Genomic DNA, 23568 nt, shown 5'->3' with positions numbered 1-23568 from the left:
GGTCAGTGTGTTGTACAAATGTATTGCAATTACAATTTAGTTATTTTTGGTAAATTTAAGGGACAGTTTGGAGTAGGCGTTTGCATGAAGTACTTGTCCATACCCTTAAAAAGTCTTAAAATAGGGGCATCATTAGAGTAGTGGATAGTGCCGGCGCCCCATGTACAGAGGCGATGCCTCACTGCAGCAGTCGCAGGTTCGACTCTAGCTTGCAACCATCTCTGCATGTCACCCTCCCGCTCTCTCTCACCCCGTTCACTCTGTCCTGTCCATTAAAGGCAAAAAGCCCAAAAAAATAATCCTTAATCCTTAATCTTAAATTCAATTTTGTAAATATTAGGCCTTAAAGGTCACTGGGTCTCATTCATGAAACGTGAGCTGAACGAATTTGCAGAATGAAATTTAGATGTATTTCAGCATTCATCATTATGTTAGTATCTCTTATATTTTTGTAGTTACAAACAAAACTGGCTATTTGTGTGCCTACGATTAAATCTGAATTTCCTGTGGTGTTCATGAATCTGGTGTAGGTTTTTAGTACCAAGATTTTTTATGTGCAAATCTACTATCTTCTATCAGATTTACAAATATTTCATGAATGAGACCCATTAAATGATCTTAATTTCATATTTTTCTGAACTGCTACAAACATCTTATCTAATTTCACTTATCAGTCTTTAAATTTCTTTTAGTCAAAATGAGTTGCGCTCCTCTGTGTTAAAATCCAAATTTTTTATGGAGCTTTAACCTTACCTACAATGCTTGAAGTAGAAAAATCTTTAAAAAAAAACAGTCTTAAATTTGGTAAGAAATTATCTTAAAAAGGTCTTCAACTGTATCAAATTTAAGCGTCTGAGTTCTGCAGGTACCCTGTTTGAATGTACGCTGTATTTAAAAAAAAATTTCACCACTTTACCTTACTGTCAGACAGCCCTTTCCGACAGGAAAAGAAGCTGTTATAACTGTCTACGCTCCCTTTAAACTGTAAACGCTCCCTTTAAAGCTGCCAAACTGCTTTGACAGAAACAGTAATTTTGCTTTGCTTATACCACGGGAGTTGATACCCTTATGCTGCCTCAGTTAGTTAATTTGTCTTTGTTATTGCATGACCTTGGTGAATATGAACTAACCATTTTAAAAGCCAGTGACAAGTGATAGAGGCAGCAGCAGACCAGCAGCTTCCGTGTTCTGCAAGGTAAAATTATTGTTTTTGTCAAAGGAATCTGGTGGAATTGAAGACAGCGTAGATAACAGCTTCTGTTACTGATCCAAGAGAGCTGTGTGACAGCATGATAAAGCAGTGAAAATATTCTAAATCCTGGGGCTTCACCAGGCGACAATTAATTTATGTTTTAATTTAAGATTGTTTTCTTTTTTTCTTTAAAAAATTTAAATATGTCACAGATAACATGAACCCAGTATATTATTCGCAAAGATAAATTGGCCTTTTCATAAGAAAACAACAACAAAACAAATATTTAATTTATAGTATTAATGAAAGGCCAATCTGGAAATCCATCGGTAAGAAAAAAAAAATAAAAAATTCTTCCTTTACAATGTAGATTGCAGAATCTGTCTTGAGAGATTAATGAAAGGCTAACTGTTACCCATGAATCCTTATGGAATCATATGAGCTAGCTAAAGCTAAATCACTGTGTGTTACTTATCCATAACAGCAGTACAGTTAAACTGATACTGATTTTTATTTGGTTAGGACTGTAGTTGGGTGGCTAAAATACAGTTTGCTGCTGCCCACATCAACAGCAGTACATTGCTGAGTGTCAGGTTCCCCCATCTGCTTCTTCAAACCAAGTAGATATATCTCAGGCGAGAGCAGCTATGTGATCCACCCACCAGCTACATTACCCGTCCACCATACCTACAACTCAGTCTATGATCAGGTCTTTCGCTCCTTCATCAGAAGTGGAAGCCCTGAACAAAATGCTAAGTTAGCATTCAGTCAGCTATGTAGTGTTGGTTTAAAAGAGAGGCGGTGAAGGTTTTACTTAAGGTTACATCTCATTGCTTATCTCAACTCTTCATGTATAATGAATTATGAAGTGGATTGTTGCTTTGTTTGGCCTCATATTTATTCACTACAACACTGCGTGCTTGTAGGGCTCAGATTACCATCGTGTTGGTGGGTTTGTCTTGTACTGGTGGTGGGCATGGTTTGTAGGGGCATGTCGTGTAGGCTTTAAACTGAATGTGGCTGCAGCCTTACATGTCTCGTCCAAACTGGGGGCGTGCTGACTGCCATCTACTGTAGGTAATACACTGACTATGGATAAGTACCTTGTACGACCCTACTTCAAAAGATCTAAACCATCCCTTTAAACTCCATGGTTTCCTACATGCTGAGTTTCCAGATGCCATTATAGCCAGCCTAAACCTTTCATCTTCCACAGCTTGTTAAGACATGGCTAATTATGGAAGTTTATAATCAAAGTTTGAGCTTTTGAAATTTGCACTCTTTTAAATCCTGATTTTTGATTTGAAATGATAAGTTGTTCAGCCCTAGCATTGTGTTTTTGTGTCTGTGTGTTTTGTCTAACTGTTTTTTTTGTTGTTTTTTTTTAACCAGATCTCTGCTGGTCCATTTGGAGAATGGCTACTTTGGCCGAGGCTTCGAGCAGATGTGTCCACAGCTGCACCACTACAACTTATATGTGGACAACATTTATAATGCTCGCAAAGTGCTCGGGGTAAGAATGCAGTATTTCCATATGCTTATCACACCTATTTGTCAGACCTTACTGTTGCACTGCTTAGCATTTCACATGCTGTTTATCACATTAGCTGTGATTAGATTTTAATAATCCTTGTGAGAAAATTGGCCAATGTATTCCTCAGTCATTGGACTGAATACTCAATGCATCAATGGTTATTGGACTCTTGGATTCTGACACAATCAAATGCACTGGGTCAGGTCAGTGACTCCAGTGCTGCCATGGTATACTACTGTGTAGCATGGCACAACTAGCAGGCATGCAACTCATCAGGGGTGAAAAAAGTGACAAAGATGCAAACCTCAATCAACTATACTATATGATAGTGAAATGTTGAAATAACTCCCAACATAGCTAGCATAACTGCTACAACTGTGCAGTGGTGGAAAGTAATGATGTACCTTTACTCAAGTTTTAAACTTAAATACAATTTGAAAGTACTTGGGAGTACTTCTTCCACCACTACGACCAAATGGCAAATAAGCACTTAAGCTGGATTTATACTCTATCGCAGAGCCTACGCCTTAGCCTACGCACATGGCCTACTCCATTGTCAACATTTATACTTGTGCAGTGGTGTGTCTGTGTCACTCTGCAGTTAGACCTCCAAAACACTGGTCGGTGGTGGGGATTCTGTGAAGTGCTGTAAAGTTGAGGTGATTAAACTGAACACACATTAAACCTGGCTTAATAGCGGCAATTTTAACACAAATCGACTTCACTATAACTGGCAGCATTTACAGATAAAAACCATTTGTCTTTTGCTGGACATATTTTCCCCACAAATGCAACATGCTAATGTTATTAGCACAAGCCTATGGCATTTGCTATATAAATTAGCCTAGTGGCTAGCAGAGATTTCCTCTACTTTGATGAAGCCAGGGACAACAGCAACATTTAACAAAGGTAACGTTTAAAAATTTGGCTCCATTACAACTCACAAGGTTCACTGACAAAATAACTGTCTTATACTAATCACGTTTTCCAAACAACTACAATATGTTAATGTTATTAGCAAAAGCCTATGGCATTTTACATTGTATAAATTAACCTAGCTTCCTCTACTCATATGAAGCCAGGATAAATAACACACAAGAATTAAAATGCTATTTTTGTGAAGGCTTTATTGTCCTCACAATTTATTGTTTCTTATCTGTGAAATATAAGTAAATTAGAGTAAATTAAGCTTGGTTTCTACTGAGGGAAATGATTTCAGCTTACAAAAATAGACAGGAGGTCTGCGTTGCTGTGATGCGTAGTTGCATTTCTTTGGAGGTGCATGTCAGGCTATGGCATAGGGTGCAGCGTAGGGTCTACACTGACGCAGAGTAGGTACAGCATCAGTTTGATCTAGAAATATTAATCCCACTTTAGTCCGTTAGCCCGACGATTACACACAATGAGAATTACCATTAACATGCTAACAGAAATTAGCATCGATCGCCATAGTATTGCCTTAAAAAACAATTCATTTTACTTCACAAGCTTAACGTAAAACATCGAACATTATGAACTCCAAATGACTTTCAGTTTAATAATGTATATTCAAAGATTTGTGGTTTTACTTGCTGTTACATTCTAGAACTACATTTTGATGAATAATGACTGGGTGTAGAGATTTTAGTATTGCTGTCACAGTGATGTTGTCAGGTTTGATAGCATTGTGTTTTTACAGAGACTAAAATCAAAACCTTGGCTCACCGACTGCAGGTGGGAACCAGCACTATAGCAGGAGACACTGCAGGTAATGGGCGGATGGATTTCTTGTTCGTCAAGAAATAGTTCCAGCCAGTAACGCCCCCTAAACTATTTGCGAGTCAGTCAGTTTTAGAGGCGACAAGGTGTCAAAGAGCTGTATTGTCAAACTTTAAACAAAGCCAGGCTTCCAGTCTTTATGCTGGCTGAGGTAACCACGTCCTGACCCCAGCTCCATACCCAACTACACAGACATGGGATTGATATCAATATTTTTCACCTCAATCTCAAAAAAATAAATAAAATGGGAGTATCTCCCAAATTGTTGAACTATGTCTTGAAATATTTCAAATCTACACTCTCAGAGATTCAACACTTTCAATAAATCACATCTGATACAGTCTGAACAGTGACAGTGATCACAGTGGAGAGGTACAGAGGCGTCTTTGTTTGTGGTCTGGTCAGCAGGGAGCAACCAGTAGAGATGTCCTGTTGCTAGCTTTGCATCAAAGCTGCACAGGTATTATTGTCTTAATTAAGAGTAGGAAAGAATGCAGAACATTGACTAATTGCATTGATTGTGGACCAAGTCCTGCAAGTTTGCATTGATCCTCCTGCAGATCGACATCCTTTATAATTGACTGAACAGGGAAGCATGTTGTAGTGACAGGTGTGCTAGTTTACTCAGGTGACTAGTGATCAGTCTTCTAAACAGCAGGAAACCTCTCAGTGCCTTAATGAGACTAACCTATCACACCCACATCAGTCTGATTATGTTTTCAAATCAAATTAAATATCAAACATTATGTCTGCAAAATGTGGTGAAGAGGCATTTTAAAAGATATGAAGGCAATATTAGCAGCACCATCATGCAATATCATATGCATGTAATTATGACTGGGTGATAATACAGTGTTCTTGCATATCGACTTTGAATGGAATCATATAGCGATGATATGATCTTATCGAGTAATTATAAACTAACAAAATGACATCTATAACTTTTTGTTTTACATCCATGAGGAGTTTTGTCTCACGTAATGCAATCTCAGAATCCATCAGCTATTGTCTGGTGACAATAAGCCTCTGGTGGTGAGGGTCAATATTTCAGGGTTTCCGGTGTAGCCAGCACATATCAGGGCCAAGACTTCCTCTTCCTTGTGCTTGCTTTATTTTGGCTGATCTCTATAAAACAAATATCTGCATATGAATGTAGATAAATAAAGAAAAAGCTGATATAAAGCTAACTCCTCATCAGATGATTGCTGATGGGTTCGGAGATTGCATTCAGCCAATGCAGTGTGCCTCTTTTGCTCTCTACATGAACTGTTTATCTGCCATTCAAAGTGATTGGTCAATACTGCGCTGACTACAAACGGAAGCCAGAACACTTTGTTAAATCTTGTCCCGTCGCCGACAGATTCTGCGTACGTATACAGATTGCATATAATGTGTAACAGTGAGCATCAGTTTGATTATTTTATAGTTGATTTTGCATACATTTGGATGCTGTGATAAATAATAATAACAATAGTACAATTTTCTTTCTTAAACAAACTTCACTCAAACAGGAGGAAATAGTGTGTTAATGCACTATTTTCAGCTGCGGATTAATCTGCATTTTGTGCTCCAGTGAACAGCAGGATGGAGTATGTGGGATAAACAACAGTGTGTGTGTTCATGGTAATGAAGGAAAATGTCACTTGGTGCAACAATGTGGCTCATTTATGTAATTTTAATAGTTTTTGGCACAGAGGAGTAAGATATATCAGGCTTTGATACATACACAACACTCATTAGGTGTAGGGATGTCAGTCTCAGTTAATTTTGCTTTTGATAGTCCAACTCCATTATCTAACTGGTTAATTAAAAAAAAAAAAAATCATATAAATCACAAGAGACACTTTCCTTTTAGTCTGGTGCCTCATTAGCGCCATATTTTAAGGACTGTCTATTTAGAGGTGGTGAAATTTTAATGTTTTGTGACATAAATGTCTTGCATTTTATTTCCTGTTGGCTTTGCTGACAGACAGGCTGCTAACCTTGTTGGAAACATGCCCACTGCCCACCTACAGGTCTCCATTAGTTAGTTAGCCTGTCCACGCTGTGCACCGGTGCGGCGGGGCAGGAACTAGCTTGCAGCGCTGCTCATGTGGCTGCTGGTAAAGCCTTTCTGAGGCATGATGGCAGGATGGCGTTGTTCAACACATGGTGGCCATTTGGGGGCTGGAATCACCAGAGGCAATTTCCCAAAAAGGGTCATAAACACATACCAAGATTGTTTAGATATATTTTCTAATGTATTTATGATATTTTTAGGGCTCCATTATATGTAATTTATATATAGATATTATGCAGTTTATTGGGCCATGTCGTAATTGTTGTTTATGCGCATTCATTCATTCATTCATTCATTCATTTGACTATAGATCCTATAGCTCCTAATTTACAGTCTTTTGCTATTGCTGAGCATCTGTTGGCTTATGCCTCAGCCTGTGTCACCGGCTACTGGTGTACTTCTTGATCCTTATTGACACTCCTATTTGTGAGACGCTTATATTACACACGTCATCCATTTACAGATGTATCTTATTACTTGATTATGTATTCTCAACCGTGACTGTGTTTTTAACCTCACCTACTGTATGTGTATATAATTTGCTATTCACTATTGTTTTGTCGCGCTGATGATGGCTCTGAAGCTGAAACGCGTCCATGTCTGTACATTTTTTGCTCATATTAAGTGAGTGAAGTTTATAATGGCTGCTGGTGTCTTATCTGGTTTCTAACCATTTCATCAATCAAATCATCTGACAGCAAATCATTTCTTTCTACTAGAATATAAATATCTCTACTAGACTGAAAAAACTGTTGTTGATTTTATCATTCTCGTTGGCTACCAAAAGTTACATTTGTATTTGTAATGTTAATAATATAAAAAATAGATACTTGGCGCAGTGCATTGATACAATGTGAGCACACAAAAATATCCTGATTCTGTGCTGTGTCTGTTTTTTAAATGCTAATAACTGTGATAAGTAACAGCTCAAAATTAAGCTGCTTATTCACCCAGGCGCTCCCACCTGACCCAGGTACATATAGAGCAGCAGCAGCCACTAACTAACCAGTGTAGCATCAATACCTTACGAGCTGTGTTGTGACACATCATTGTGCCAGTACTACCACTAAACTGAAGAGTAGCACATTAATCTATAGACCGACATCAGGGTCCAAAATGAACACCTGCCAGGTGCCAAATGTGGGTACATTTTCCATTTGGTGGGTAAATCTCAGAAAGCTACCTGCCACACTGGCAGGTAAATGTTTTTTATCACAAAAGTCATGTAATTCATTACTATGCCGGGTCTCTACTGTGTGTTGGTCACGCTGCTCTGCTGCTTCTCTCCTGTCAGTGTCAGAGTTTGACACTCAAACATACATGCAGGCACTTGCACAGTACATCTGTTTTTACTCGTGTGTACATGATGCCGCAATCTGATCGTCTGGAGTGCTCCTAATTTTGCTGCACTGTTTGCAGTATTGGACATCAGTTGATCTGCTAAACTGTCACTTGCCGTCGGCCCGCTGCTAGCTACTGGGATGCTAATGTAGAGCTGATGGTTATGAGTTGCCCCCATACTTATGAAGGTAATAAAATCATGGTTCAAGTTATCATGGTTATTGTATGTCTTGCTGTCTGTCGGGGCATGCCGCTGTGCTAAATGTAGCGCTGTAACATTTGTGTTTCTACTCAAAGTTGGCAACCGTCAGCACTAAATGCAAAGCGTCGACTCTTTCAGGTGTCTGATTTACACCCTCACTTTACTGTGACACTACTTCACCCCCTCAACCTGATAGGAGATTCCTCTCACATTGTCCTCATCATTCTACCCACTCACCACCTGTCTGCTCACTATGTCCAAATCTAACTGCCACAGCCATAACGACCAGCTAAACAGCTGTATGTGAGCAGCAGAACACACAAACACACCACAGCTGGCATGAAGTCAAGTGGCATGCACTGATGTTTTAAAGCAGTGAAACAGGGTAGAGCTCTCCTCAGGTCTATTTAAATACAGCAGCAATGTTTATTTTGATGATTTACAAAAATGACAAGATAAGGCTTTTTGTCATCTGAATGTTGACATACACACATGTTGACATGATGTGCAAATGCATATTTAATGACATCTACAGCCTCCCTCCCCCCTCCACCTCCTCACACCTCAGCTGGCAATCCATTGACTGACAACAAGCTGATTTTGGGGTCTTGTCAGGCAGAGGATGCATCTAGAAAGTGACATGAGATTCAGTGGTTTTCACTGGTTGTGACATGTCCATCACTGGTCTACAAGCTGCATGCAGATGCTGTTGTACTCAGCCCATTACCATGTTATGTTCCTGTTGATTAGTTGCTAGTCAGAGAATGTTATAAAACAAGGTGTAGTACATAAAGAGTATAACTATATAGGACATTTTCTCTGATTTGTTGAACTCGTGGAACAGGAGAAAGACTTTATAAAGCCCTGTTTAGATGTGACTTCTCTAGGATAGGGATGTAGATTTTAATATTGCATGTGCAAATCCGAGATTCTTTTCCCAATCTAATCCTTAAAATACTGAACAGCCCAAGAAGAACCTTACACCACCTCAAAAAATATAACTTTGCAAAGCACTGAGAAGTGTCTTATAAATGTGCCTGCACGGCTCTGAGAAATATTTCACAATGGTCTGAGTTTTTCTGTGTTATTTGTGTCTTAGATCCAGCTGAAGAAAAACAAGGCCTTCAGACGTTTTAAGAAACTACAGGAGGCCCGACCAGAGTTCAACAACCAGAAGCTAGAGGACTTACTTCAACATCCTGTTCAGCGAGTTGATCAGTAAGATTCCTGTTTTCTGTACAAAGGAAAAGGCCAGATTTGGGGGGGGGGGGGCGGGGGGTCAGACGGACACCGACACAAACACTTACAGGAACCATGGTATTCATGTGATGCGCACGCACGCGCACGCACACACACACACACAGACAGACACGTTTTAATGACAGCAGTCAATATAACAACTGAACAATTATTTGAACTGTACATTGAACTAAACATCAAAACATCTCTTACTCACCATCTTCACCACCCTGGGAGTGTTTAAAATACACAGATATAATTTATATACACGGATATAATAAATGTGATTTGTGATATTGGGCTTTATAAATAAAATTGAAATAAAATTGAAATTGAAATTGAATATAACCACTTTTCAGGTGGTTGACGCGACATATTTTCAGACGCGCACTCTCTGCCCACTGGTGGGAGTGTGCTCACCTGTTTCTGCGCACGTGTCTGTGTGTGTGTGTGTGCACACGTGTCTGTGTGTGTGTGCGCGTGCGCATCGGGGCGGAACTCCGCCGTGCGCGATACAGAGAGCAGAGGAGAATTGTAAATGCGCGACCATGCAGAGACAGAAATGACATGCTGTCGTGTAAATACGATAAATAACATAAGACTATTTAGTTTGTTCATTAAAAGGACAAGGTATAGAGTAGACCTGTTCCATAGGAAAGGTAACCTTAAATGACTTCTGTTGTGATCTGGTGCTAATTGGGGGGCACACTGCAGAACTGTTCATAGATTTATATAGAAATGACACTCACTGTTTCTTTGACTAGTGCTCTTATTTTAGAGTAGCAGGACAGATTGTATTTACAAATACACACATGAGCCAGAAAGGCCAGTTTTTATTCTCTTGTATGTTATCTGACAATATGTAGACTAAAGCTGAGGGAAATTCTTTTTGATTCCATGTTGCCCCAACAGCAATTTGCTCAATTTTGATTGAAGTTCAGTAAAATTCACATGTACTTAATCTTATTGTTCACACCTAGCAAAAAAGGCGGTATACCTGTATTATGATGGATTATGTGGGAAATACTCTGCTACTCTTGTGTTTGTTTTTTTAACAGAGGCTGTTCTCATTTACTAATTAATTGCCTTCTACTTTGCCTTTTTTTGTTTGCTGTTAGTGTGTCATTAGTGAAACTAAACACTTCCTGCACAGATGTTTCATGCTTTCATACTAAAAGCTTTACAGCCACTCAAAGGGCACAGCCCCTCCCTTTAGGATTTTAATGTGCTGGTTATGCGCATTATTCTCAATTTATCAAGACCACAAGTAAATACGGAGGGCGTGTCGACTTTGCATCAACAGCAAACAGGAACACATCTAAACATACTAAACTTGAGCGCAAGTGAGGTAAATCAAGGCCTCAGCCACTATTTGGAAATTCATTGTAAACCTGAACATTGACAGCTACCTGTTTCTCTCCAGCACCTTAAAAAGATAATATTTTGTAACAAGAACATGGAAAGGAGGCAAGTAGGGACAAATGATATCCTGCCTTAGATTATGTGATATATCAATTTAACCCCACCTTGATTGGTGTATTTTGAGCAACCAGGCATTGTAGACACTTCGTTGTTCTCCCTGTCCCTGTTATTTTCTCCATCTATGTATATGCAGCTCAGAGAACCTCAAAAGCATTCCCCAAAACACAGGGAAGAAACAGAACATCTTACAGTGTAAGACGTTGTCAGCTTACATTTAACTACCATACAGGGCTCCACCATGGACTGTATATAAAGATGGATGATGCATCTCCACTTACCCTCTCTGTTTAAAAATGAAGCCAAAATATCTTGCATATGGCTGCCGCCATCTTTCCCTGTTGACATCATATGGAGCCAGAGTGTGCACTGGCGATCTCTGTGGTGTTAAGTTTCCTGCCCATACATCCGTCTGACCTATCACCAGCAGCTCCCTTGATCACAGAGCACACCAACTGGCTCAGACCTCATTTTTATAGTATCAAAAAAATAATCAGAAATAAACACTTGAACAAACTTCAGCGTAATAAGAACTACCTAAAATGACAGACCCCTTTCCTCTTTGGGAAAAATTTATTTGAAGTGTACTTTGAGTTTTTAGTTTGGCCCATGTCACATCCACAAACATTGAGGGGCGAGGTGTATGACCTATATGCTGAGATGAAATCATTTTTTTCTAAAGATTGTTTCTGTTATTTTAGGTAGTTCTTATCACTTATTTGTTCAAGTGTTTGTATTTTGATACTATTAAAAGGGGATTTGATGTCATGATTACCAGCTATGTGTTCCAATCGCTGTGCTCGCAATCAGTGGTGCTGCTAATGGTTGGGTCAGACCAGTGTTTGGGCTGGAACTCGACACCACGGAGATCGCTACTGCACAGACTCTGGCTCCAAATGACGTCACTAGTGCATGATGGCAGTGGCTGTATCTGGGATGTTTTGGCTTTGTTTTTGCACAGTAGGGCTAAGTGGAGACGCTTTGTCTAGCTATATGTACAATCTCTGATTCACTGGCATCATCCAGATACGCTGGAGCCCAACTTATCCTCGCAGTTTTCAAGCAGCCTTGAGATGCAAAAGCAGAACAGATTAAAAAATAATAATAATAATGATAATACTAAAGCAGTTTGCATTTACACTGGCATATAGCCAAGGTGGAACTCAATTTAACACTCCTCCTTATGCACATTTTTTATTATTCTATTTATTTGGTATTTTAGTTTAATTTAATGAAATGCTTTTCAGTTTTATAGCCTGCAGTGACTTGGAGTGTTTGTTCAGTGTTCATATATAGTGTAATACAGACATGTTTCTTTTTTTTTTTAATGAAAATAGTTTACCAAAGATGCCAGTGGGCAAAATACTCTCAGTCACCAGCATGAGGACTGTCTGTCTTTGACACTTGCACTTCTGCCTGTTCAAAGTAATAAAGAATAAACTGATTCAGATTGTTTTTTCCAATGTACCAAACCTGTGTACCCTTAAGAAATTACCACCAAAAGACGTGGAGAAACATTTTGGATGCACCTTAATTATGTACTAGTGCACCTAAATGAAAAAGTTAGGTTCACCAGTACAGGTAATGTAAATAGTTAATCTTGAGCCCTGCCAGAAAATCTTTCCAGCACATCTTCAGTTCTCTGTTTGTAATTGATAATGAAGTTATATAAAATGTTGTTTTTTACGACAAACACCAAATTGTTTGTGGAGGTTTTATGGTGGTGCTGTTCCACCATGGAGAGCACTGCTGGAGAAGGGTCATAGATTTCATGCTTGACTTCTGTTTTTCTGTTTAGTTGTTTTCCTTTCCCCAGTCACCCGCCGCATTGCACAACGTATAGTCTCTGTGACAGATGTAATTATTATTATTTGATGTAGCACCCATGTAAGTACTCAGACTGTCCAGAAACTGTCAAATCTCTTTTGTTGAGCACAAGTTTTTGTTGGCTGTAATTTCATGCGGTCTTGATCTCGCTTGTTAATTAGTGGAACAAGAGGAGAAATGGGCTGAAACGTGCTTTTCAATGCAGCAGATATCTGACAGTGGTTTATCAAGCTGCTTGGTTGTATCTTAATTAGGCCCTTCTCATGTTCTCATCTCTCCAGATGTACAGTCAAGCACCTCTAAATGTTACATCCATCCATCATGGAAGAGAGAAGTTGTCACTGAGATGAGCTGAACCTTCACCTTAACATCTGAGACACTTTACTGTATATCTCATTTATGTGCACTTTCTTCTCCACAACAAAAGATTGACTTTATTTTCTCACTGTTCACATGCATCTAGGATAATAGGCATTTTTTGGAACTTTTACATAGTTCTAAGAAGCTCCCTTTTTCTTGTGTCTGCACCACAAGAATAGGAACAATCATAGTTTTTAGAGCACCGTTTTGAGGGACTTTTTTAACTCCTATTTAGGAGTAGGTACAATCCCACAAGAGGAACCATGAGTGGCATAAATGCGATTGGTGAAACCCAGCCAATGCATCACTGGCAACCACGAATTTAAAAACCCAGTTTTGGTTGACAACTCAACCCACAAAGAAAAAAAATTGCTCCTAACAGGAAAAAAAAAAACCTGGGCTTATGGACCAACAGTAAAGTCCAGGCTTCACTGAGCATATATGCAATGATAGAAATACAACATGATTCTGACTCGTCAAAGCCAAAGTGACATTGCCATACAAGCCACTTTACAGTACATCACTTCAGCATTCTATTAGTGGTGCTAATGCAAACAGAAAAAAAAACCCTTGAGGGTGTGAAGTTCTTGGGGAGCTCCCCAGTTGGTGGTACTTTCCAGGGAGCCTCCAGAACTGGTTGCTCCGAAAACACCCAATGTGGATCTCTGGAATCCACCTTTCCAAGTCCTTTTATAGGGACCTTTTCTCTCCAGATACATCAACACAGCATGTTGCTGATGTTGAATACCAATCCAATACCTGTACTGTCTTTTTTACTCATTCAAAATCTGTATACTTTGTTGTGCAGACCTCATAGGAATTACTTTTTCATATTTTTAGGTTAATTAAGACTGAAGGGTGTTATTTTTTTTATTTTCTGAACTCTACAGTTAATTTATGGGTCATTCGCTCACAAAGCTGTAGGGATTAAAGGGTTGTTACTAAAAGTAGGGGTGCATCTTTAGCAGATGACACATTGAAGGCAGGCAGACAGGACTTAAAATGGTTTGGACTGTGTAAAACTGATATGATGAAGAATGCTTGGATCAGACCCAGTCCCCTTCCTGTGTCTAGACTCGGGTCATCGCTACACATGTGCCGATCCAGGAAGCAAATGTGATAAAAATGTAGCTTTTCTGGAGCACTGTTAGACATTAATGCTAGGAATATAGCACGGTGGTATATTCTGATATGTCAAAATGCTGATGTATACAAATGATTTGACACTGGTGTGTGTTGTCACTAGTGCCACGTTTGTGTAATTTTGCTTAGAACATAATTACAAGTAGCCAAGTGGTGAAAAAAAAACAGTCTACTAATATAATTTAGAGTTTGGGAAATCAGGAATTTCTGAGAACTACAATAGCTTGTTGGGAAAAATAATTACTGCCACTGTCAACACACCAGTGGCAAAGTGTCTGCAAAGCCTTTTGTATGACTTTGCAAAGATAAACAGTTGTAGCACTCTCTGTTCTACACACTAATATATAAATAGGTTAAAGATGTTAGATTGGATAAGTTCTTCTACAGAGGCAATACAATAGAGCAAAGTACACTCTGAAAAAGCATAGACTGTATATAATAATGGCTGTAGCCACCATGACATCCCCCATTAATTAGTGGACTCTTGTTTTGAAGCCTCGGGTTTGGCATTTTGGTTTTCACCATCTTGGATTTTGGAGCCAGAAATTACCATATTTGGATGAGAGGGTGGAGATAACCCTAATGGTTGCTGCTAGCTTGGTTAGCACAATGCATTTACAGCTACAGTTAACTGTGATAATGTAGAAAGATAACTAACTACTACTAAAGTAGATGATAACTTGTTTGCAATCACGTGACTATTTTGACATGCAAAATTCAAATGGAGGGCAGGAAGTGAAGGAAATGGATATACTGTGTGATTAATCTGTTGGCAGAAGGTATTGTCAGAAAATTGAAACTCATATTGGATGATCCTTCCAAAATGAAGAAGAATGATTTTTCCCTTAACTTGACTGATATGCCCGTACAAGTCTTGAAGTCGCCTTTTTTCCAATTTGATCGATTGGAACACGAGTAAACAGCACAAACCATAGGCATTAGTAGTCTTTGCCTCCAGTACCTGCCTTCCATCTGAACAGCGCACTGATGTATGAAGTCATATGCAATGAAGCCATTCTCCCAAGTCATTCTAATTGGAGGTTTTGCAGTTTTTCCCATTCTTGGCGTTGCATGAATGCAGCATGACTTTCATGAGAACATGCTATGTGTTAATCCTTAGGTCACTGGAAATGTCTTGAAAATATTTCTGTGCAAAAGTGGGAGGCCAGTTTACTTTTGATGTAACCGGAAGGGGAAATAAGAGTCCCCTCCTCTCAAATGTAGAAGCTGACCACTGTTGTATGTGACTCTGACATATAATCAGTCGGCCTCATTCTCTCCAGTTCAGCCCTCTCTCACTCCGCCTTTTTCTCTGCACTCCCCATCATCATCATTGATTCGTCTGTCGTTCTCAGTGAAACTCAGGAGACTCGAGGGATGTGTCTAATTGTATGATGATTTTAAGTAGCACGGCTAGATAATCATCTACGGCTGGCGCCTTACCTTGCTCCTGCTCCGTGGCTGGGAATAGCAGGAAATTGTTGTCACTTATCACCATTCAAGGATGATGGATGGCGAGTAGGGCCCGGAGTGTGGATACTTATGTTGCTGCTGGGGGAGGAATAAAATCATTGCCTTTATTAAGTGGCATTCACTAGAGCCGGCTGGAGCAGTCATCGGCGTCCTCCCCACTGAGATCACCATTATGACAGTGATGGGGTCTCGAGTTGATTGTGGCAGTGAATAGCAGCCCTCTCCGCCTGTATTGGCCGTGTTTGTGTCGATAATAGAGATGCAGCTCTCATAGAGATGGCAGCACTTGGAGACCTTGGGATAAATTTGCTCTAAGCTGAGCATCATTTAGTATAACAAGGGAATGGCTCAGTGGTCGGCTCACTGTAGAGAGTGAGCATGCTCTATTTAAAGGCCGTACAACTCCAGAGGTCTCAGGGTCAGTGTCATACTTGCTAAGCATTGAGAAGTGTGTAGCTGTGTGCTGCACTGGCCACGCTTGATTTTGTCTTTGAATTGTCAAGGTGGGATTTCAAATTGACTGCTTTATGTGCTCAGGTAGTTCCATCATCTCCAACAGCTGAAAACAGTAAGGTTCTCCAACACAAGGTCAGAGCATTGATTAATTTCTTTTGAAAGAATTCTGAAAGCTGGAGCCTTTCTTAAGTGGCTCCTCTCGGTGGTCTGCAGGTAACGAGTTGTATTTCCATTACTAATTTCTGTTTCATTGTCTGTCAATTGACCCTGTAGTTCATTGCCAAGTTTGAAGTGCTTCAATTATAGTGTAAGACAGTGCTTTGATTGCGTTTTGTTTTGATTCCATTGACCCTGAACGCAGAGAACACATTTCGAAGCTGAGGAGAAAAGTTCAAGATTTTGATGATTGAATATGAGCTCTTCATTATCATCTGGCCCAGACAAACTTGAACGGTTAATATTTCCAGGGCTGTACCTGAATCAGTATTGTTCAAGTTGCTAGAATAGGCTGATAATTAAAAAAGAAAAAAAGCATTTTACAGATTGTCTAAATTACTGCATCCTATACGTCAACATGATGTCTCATGTTTTCGCCTCAGACACACCAAACCAACATCAAAGGAGGTACTGGTGACAAAGGCCGACTGATGCATCGCCTCACATTGCCTGTATATCCCAAAAAGTTGCACTTGAATACACAGCAAAGACTACAGCCAACAGCCAACTAGCTTGTATGCTCTGTGCCTGTGTGAGAGGAAAAAACTTTCCATACCAGCAGGTGGCTATAGTACATATTCATCATTCAAAAACAAGGGCAACAGGTGCTCACCAACAGCCGATTTGTGAGTTTGGTGTGTCAGGGCCTAATGATGTCTGTGTGCCTTTGATCATCATCTGTAATATGAAACATTGGATTTGCATACAAAAGACAACATGTGCACACCATGGATACCAAATGGTACCCCATTCGTTGTTATGCTTACTGGGACATGAGTCCATACAGTGTTATTTAACTATTAATGTCAATATCAAACTAAGTCATTACTACGGATTCACGTCAAATCCATTGCAGTGTTAATTTTGACAGCTAGTTTAGATTTGATCTTAGTCTTGAGAAAAAAATGCCTATAAGTTTTAGTCATTTTTATCCTTCATAGTTTTAGTCTAGTTGTAGTCCATGAAAATTCAAAACATTTTAGTGGATGAAAACCCATGACATTTTAGTCAACTTTTAGTCGTTGTGTTTTCTATTTTTATCTTCTCCTGTGCTGCCAGCTGGTGGCTGCTTGCTCTGCTTCCAGCAGCTAATGAGCAGAGCTGCTAACAGTCAGCGCTGCAGCTAACAAACTCCACAAATTCATTCAGCAGCTCCTCCATCCACAGTCAGACACACATGGCTAATTATTTACTGCTGAATTACAGCTCATCGTCGTCTTGTTTTCATCATGGAAAAAAAGGTTGTTGATGAAAAATTGTTGTCATATTTATCGTCAATGAAATTAACACTGATTCATTGGTTGGCCAGTCTGCTGGCTGCCACATTGGCCATTCCATTGGCTGCTCCAGTTGCTTTCCACTATTGCTGCAGCGGCGGCACAGTGGTGCAGTGATTAGCATTGTCGCTTCACAGCAAGAGGGTTCCTGGGTCAAACCCAGGGTGGGGGAGCCCTTCTGCACAGAGTTTGTATGTTCTCTCTGTGTCAGTGTGGGTTTTCTGTGGGTACTCGGCTTCCTCCCACAATCCAAGGACATGCAGGCTGGGTTAACTGGTGACTCTAAATTGGCTGTAGGTGTGATTGCTAGTGTAAATGGTTATCTGTCTCTATATGTGAGCCCTGTGAGAGTCTGGCATCCTGTCCAGGGTGTACCCTGCCTCTTGCCCAGTGTCAGCGGGGGTAGGCACCAGCCCCCCCGTGACCCATAATAGGATAAGTGGTTACAGAAAATGAATGAATGTATTGCTGCTGCGCTGATCTCCTGTGATAGTTTCAGTGTCTGGTCTATAATCTTTTCTATATTATTTTAGTAATAGCCTAGTATCACTGCTAGATGAGCAGACACACAAGCAGACAGACTGACAGAGACACAAGATTGACACTATGTGTGATACGAAAAGAGCAGAGGGGGAGAATTACTTTATAGTCTTCATTATCACCTTTGCAGCTTGTTCAAAAATGACATTTTTACCATAGCAGGTACCGTGGGGTACCTGTACCAGTTTTTGTTCAAATACGAATGGTACCAAATCCTACTTAACATGCTTTGCTCAGTATGGGCCTCATAAGGTGGTAGTACCGCAATATGTTAATACATATGGTCTATTCATATGTAACACAACACAAAAGCTACATGTCTAGCATCCAAAGAACTCTCAATTAAGTCTTTCAGACCCAGGATATTTTCCCCATACTGAAGTGAGGTATTGCTTATAACAGATCTGACACAGCTTCCCTATTCTAAAGCTGTCTCCTCTTCATACCTAGTAAATCCATTATTGCTCACAATTACTGCTACTCACAGACCCTATTCTTCAGTGATAAGGCAATATATTTTTAATAGATATGTTTAAAAATCTCTGAAGTGGTTCCTTAATAAAGGAGATATTTCTACTTGTGCTGACTTTGTTCTTGTTCCCTTGAATAGGAATAAAACCTGTGCATCTCAGTAGAACTCCATTCTTTTCAAGGTGTGACCCATCACCTAAGAATAGGGTCTAGTAAATGCAATAGGCATGGGCTGTGATGGATTTGTAAAGTGTGAAGTGGAGGCAACTTTAGAATAGGATATCAGGATAGTGTGACGTGTGTGGTTGTGCTGCTGCCGTGGTCCTGACAGATGCCTCCTGCTGCTGCTGTTATCATTAGTCGTACATCTACTGTTACTATACACATATTTGTCATATATGTATACTATCAAATATTAATATATACTGTCAAAATATTGCACCACAATAGTCAGAATTATAAGAATAATATTATTACTATCATTAATGTTGTTGTAAGCTACTGTCATTACCATCTGTCCTGCACCTCTCTCTGTCTCTGTCTCTGTCTGTCTCTCTGTCTCTCTTTCTGTCTCACTGTGTCAGTGTCATACTGTCATACTATTATGCTGATCTGTTCTGTACGTCATCTATTGCACGTTTGTCCATCCTGGAAGAGGGATCCCTCCTCAGTTGCTATTCGTGAGGTTTCTACTGTTTTTTCCCCCGTTAAAGGGTTTTTTTTTTTGAGGGGAGTTTTTCCTTATCTGCTGTGAGGGTCCTAAGGACAGAGGGATGCTGTATGCTGTAAAGCCCTGTGAGGCAAATTGTGATTTGTGATATTGGGCTTTATAAATAAAATTGAAATTGAACCTGTTTGGGTTAACAAGTGTCAAACTATTGGTGAATTAGTTATGAACAAGACTTCACTTTAGAATGGGGAACATATTCTGAGTTAGAAAGACTTCAAGAAGTACTTGATGGCTGGAAAGATTAGAAAGTTGCAAATACTTTTAAAATTGGTGCTGCATGACCAGAGAAAACAGAAAAAGGGCTGTTTGTTTTTGCTCAAGTGGTGGAAAACCTGCAAGTACCAGAATGCGCAACGTGGCAACAGACCAACGAAAGTGGGTCTCAGTGGTGGGTCACGCATGGTGCTTCTCAAAGTCAAGGAAGGATCATTAAACGGCTGAGTTTCAAGGAGGTTACATTATCGAATCCTGCCAAAGGACTGCTCCAATGCCAGGGATCCTTCATATTCTACTGAGGACCACGTCCTTCCTTTAGAGAATTTTCAAGGATGAATGCGTGTATCTTTAGTGGGCATGATGTACCCACAATTCTTTGTGCACAATTTGCCACTTGGGGCCACTTCAGTGACGCACACCCAGACACTCGCTAGCTTGGTCCAATGGGACTCTTGCCTAGCCTCTGTAGGACCTGGCTTGGAAGGACCCATCCTACCAAGGAAGCATCCTTGACACTGAGAAGCACTGGTAATGCAAGCTTGTCCTTTTTCCATGACCCGCTTTACTTCCTGAGCACTTGCACTTATGTGTTATTTTTTTGTTTTGTTTTGTTTTTATACATATGTCTAGACCATATTTATTAAGTGTTTTTGAGGGAGAATGACTTCTTGTGGTACTACCACCCTAAAAGGCCCATACTGATCAAAGCATATTAAGACTGTAATTCATGTACCACAACTTCCTTACTTCCTATCAATAATAATAATACTAATCAGTAATTAAGAGGTTATTGAGGTAAAACTCTTAGTTAATGGCCTGGTTGTAAATTAAAGTCATGCAGAATAAGGCATCATTGAGTGCTTTGCAATTACAAAGAGAAAACTTGCGAAAAATGGGCAGTAGAGCCCTTTCCCATTGCCAGAAGGTCAGCATACATGACTGTGCATTAGATTAGTATGCCTTTCTGTGTTTTAATTTTTTTTTTGGGGGGGGGGGGGTTATGTTGGCACTGGAAAATTGTGTAGAAAGTAGTAGTGGCATTTACTTCATTTTTATTTCTTTTACTTTCTTATTACATCTATTACTTATTCAGTCTGTCTTTCAAACTGGTGGCGACTAATTTGGAGCAATATTTGAGCGCTGCTCGGATGGAGACATGCGGTTTTTGTGGTGGTGCATCATTGCATCGCACTGCAAAAGAGGTGAACATTAGCATGTCCACCCAGGTGTCATTTTTCATCACTGCCAAATGGAGCTGGAGCTGAGAAATACCTGTGACTACTGCAGAGTTATTGGTCTGGGAATTGATGCTAATGCCCACTTATGACAAAAGTTCGATGTTAGTGGGGGGTTTTGTCCAGTGGAAAAGAGGCTTTAGTGTCCCTGGGCAAGACACCAGCGCTTTGAATGGCAGCTCACTGCCATCAGTGTGTGAGGGTGTGGGGGATTTGGTGAATGAGAAGTAAATTGTAAAGCGCTTTGTCCTACTGAGATTGCAAATCACTTTACAAGGGCAGTCCATTTACCATTAGAGTGTATCACACTGCTCTGCTCCCCTTTTCAGTAATCCTTCTCTATTTCAAAACCACTAACCTGTTACCTGATTTTTTTGGTCAAGACTGGGTTTGTAAAAGTTTATAACCTGCCCACGTATCCATATGCTTCTCTGTGAACAATTACGGAGTGGATATACCAGTCAGATGCCTTGCCCAATGGTAGACATGGGCAATTTCCGGTTCTGGTTTAGTTTTATACAAACTGGCTGAACCTGCATATGTCATTATTACCAACCTGATCTCCCAAGAAATGGATCAATAGAGGCACAAGTGTCTGACAGTCCATGCGCAATTTACTGCAGAGCCAAGGCAGGTGTCGGCAACATAGAAAGAGCCCAAATTTCAGTAGGGGTGGGAGGGGAAAAAGCAGCACTCATTGTGTTTGTTTACTAGAAAGTTCAAGTGTTTTTTAGGGGTGACAAGAGGAGACATGGCAGAGTTTGTCTCTCAAGAAAATTGTGCCACTATGGCAACATTCTGAATTTGAACTCAACAAAAGAGGTGTCCTAACTAACTGCAAGTGATGCAGTGCTGTCATTTTGAGCTGGACCCCTGTTTCTATTAATTCCAGTGGCTTGCTTTGAAAACACTGCAGTGGACAAGAAACTGATTTATGAAGTTAGAATGAAGAATTATCTACATGTCACTTTCTTATTTCTCAACAAAAAACGAAATAACTTGGCAGCTGGTTGCAGGAAGTGAGCGATACCTTTTGTATAGCAAAATGACCGTCGCTAGTGACAATATACTACTTGCTGTTAGCTATATTGTATGTCATTTCCAGTAAATTTCACAATATTCAGTGTGTTTACTGATTAAAAAGCACAAATGTAAGAAGATAGTAAGTAGCCCACTCACCCATCCTTAAGTGGTTACATCACCTGTCTGATCTGGAGTGCACAGCTGATTGGTAGCCTACGTAGTTTGTTTACATGATGAAACAGAAGTACATTAACTGATTCAGTGTAGGGATGTCACGATTATAGATTTTCTTGGTACGATTATTGTCAGAGAAATAATCACGGTTTTACGATTATCACGATTATTAATTTCATACTATAAATGTGTAAAATCAAAGAAAAGTAACCAAAAAGTAGTGTGTGGACTCTACTTTCACTACATGCCTCTTTGTGGTCCAGCAGTTTTTTCTAGGATGTGTGTGTCTTTTTGTTCTCCTTAAATTACAATTACACAAATAAATTGAGAACATATCTTGTGCAGTGTTTATAATAAATGAAACAGACATCGTGCTGGAAGGACAAGTCCAACATTTACTCAAGACAGATGGGAGGAAGCAAAAGGAGGTAATACTAATGCTAAATGTTCACTGACTGAGGACCTTGAGAAGACATTACGTATATCTTCCACATTGCACACTGACACTGGAACAGTCTGACGACACAGTCGAATATATGAAATGTGCCTTTAACATGGTGTATACTGTGTCGCCTAGCAGCAACGTCATCAAGCAACGCCTGTTATGATTTGAGTCTTTTGAGCGCACCCAACGCTGGTCGGACGTATACTTATGAGCTTCTGCTTTTTCTGTTATCTCTCAACACAACAGTGATGGTTTTAAGTACGTGTGGCGACTATTTTGTTCATGCATGAAAATGTAGTAGCCGTACAACCGGGCTTGGTAAGCTTGGAGTGTTTATAAGTTGATGTAAAAATAAACGACGAGCATTTGTGAAATCCCATACTCGTGTGGACGTGAGTTTCTGCCTGTCGTCTCACTCCAAAGAGCTACACGGACTCAAAACCATTACAACCTCACGCTGTGTGCACACAAACTGCAAAACTATCCATCAAAAAAGTTTTTGAGACGTGCGTTAGCTTGTCACATTGCACTGTAAGCCCAACTCGTATCATACCACTATGCCATTAATTGCAAATGACACGCTTCATCATCCATACTTCATCACTCGGAGACGCCGCTTGTGTAACTTTGTTTTCGTTCCGTGCAAGTTGCGCTGACCTACTGTATATGGTTCCGTGCCCCAGCATAATCTTTGGAGAGCGACGGTGTTGAGGAATCTTTATGAATAATTGACTGTGGCGTTTAAAATCGCGGTTAATAGTGAAATCAAGTAATTGTGACATCCCTAATTCAGAGAGCTCTGATGTTACACAATGCAACGCAAATGTTGGATGCTTGTTTGCTATTAGGACACAGTGTTGTGTTCCACTCGGGAGTGGCTGTTGAGTCAAATGCAACACCTAGTGGTATAATACGGTATGCCCGTCCAGTCCAGTGTTTAGCTGAATATCAAACCAGTTTGAAAATTTTTACACCAGCCAAAATCTGACAGGTTTGAATCAGGGGCTCCTTGACTGATGATTCCAATCAATAAGGCAGCCACATTTATTTTCCTGCAATATTCTCACTTAAAACTGTCCAACTCTAATTCGCCTGTTGATTTAAGTTGACTCATGCAGCAGCACACAGTAATAAAAGCTCCAGTCATTCTGGGCTTTGACTGAGAAGTGCTTCCTAAT

At 40.0% G+C, this 23568-nt stretch overlaps 1 protein-coding gene across 5 annotated transcripts in view; it reads left to right on the top strand.

The window, feature by feature from the left end:
* The window catches only part of arhgef39 (Rho guanine nucleotide exchange factor (GEF) 39), a 360851-nt gene that overhangs the window by 287088 nt on the left and 50195 nt on the right, over nucleotides 1-23568 (top strand). For all 5 annotated transcript variants that reach the window (XM_049567106.1, XM_049567102.1, XM_049567104.1 and 2 more), the window contains exons 4-5: nucleotides 2585-2705; nucleotides 9186-9304. In XM_049567106.1, the coding sequence (XP_049423063.1) occupies nucleotides 2585-2705; nucleotides 9186-9304 (240 nt within the window). The remainder of the gene's footprint in view (nucleotides 1-2584; nucleotides 2706-9185; nucleotides 9305-23568) is intronic.

The sequence above is a fragment of the Epinephelus fuscoguttatus genome, linkage group LG22 (assembly GCF_011397635.1).
Source record: "Epinephelus fuscoguttatus linkage group LG22, E.fuscoguttatus.final_Chr_v1".
Classification (NCBI taxonomy): Eukaryota; Metazoa; Chordata; class Actinopteri; order Perciformes; family Serranidae; genus Epinephelus; species Epinephelus fuscoguttatus.
Note: the sequence above shows the minus strand (reverse complement) of the source record. Positions and strands in the feature narration are given on the sequence as shown.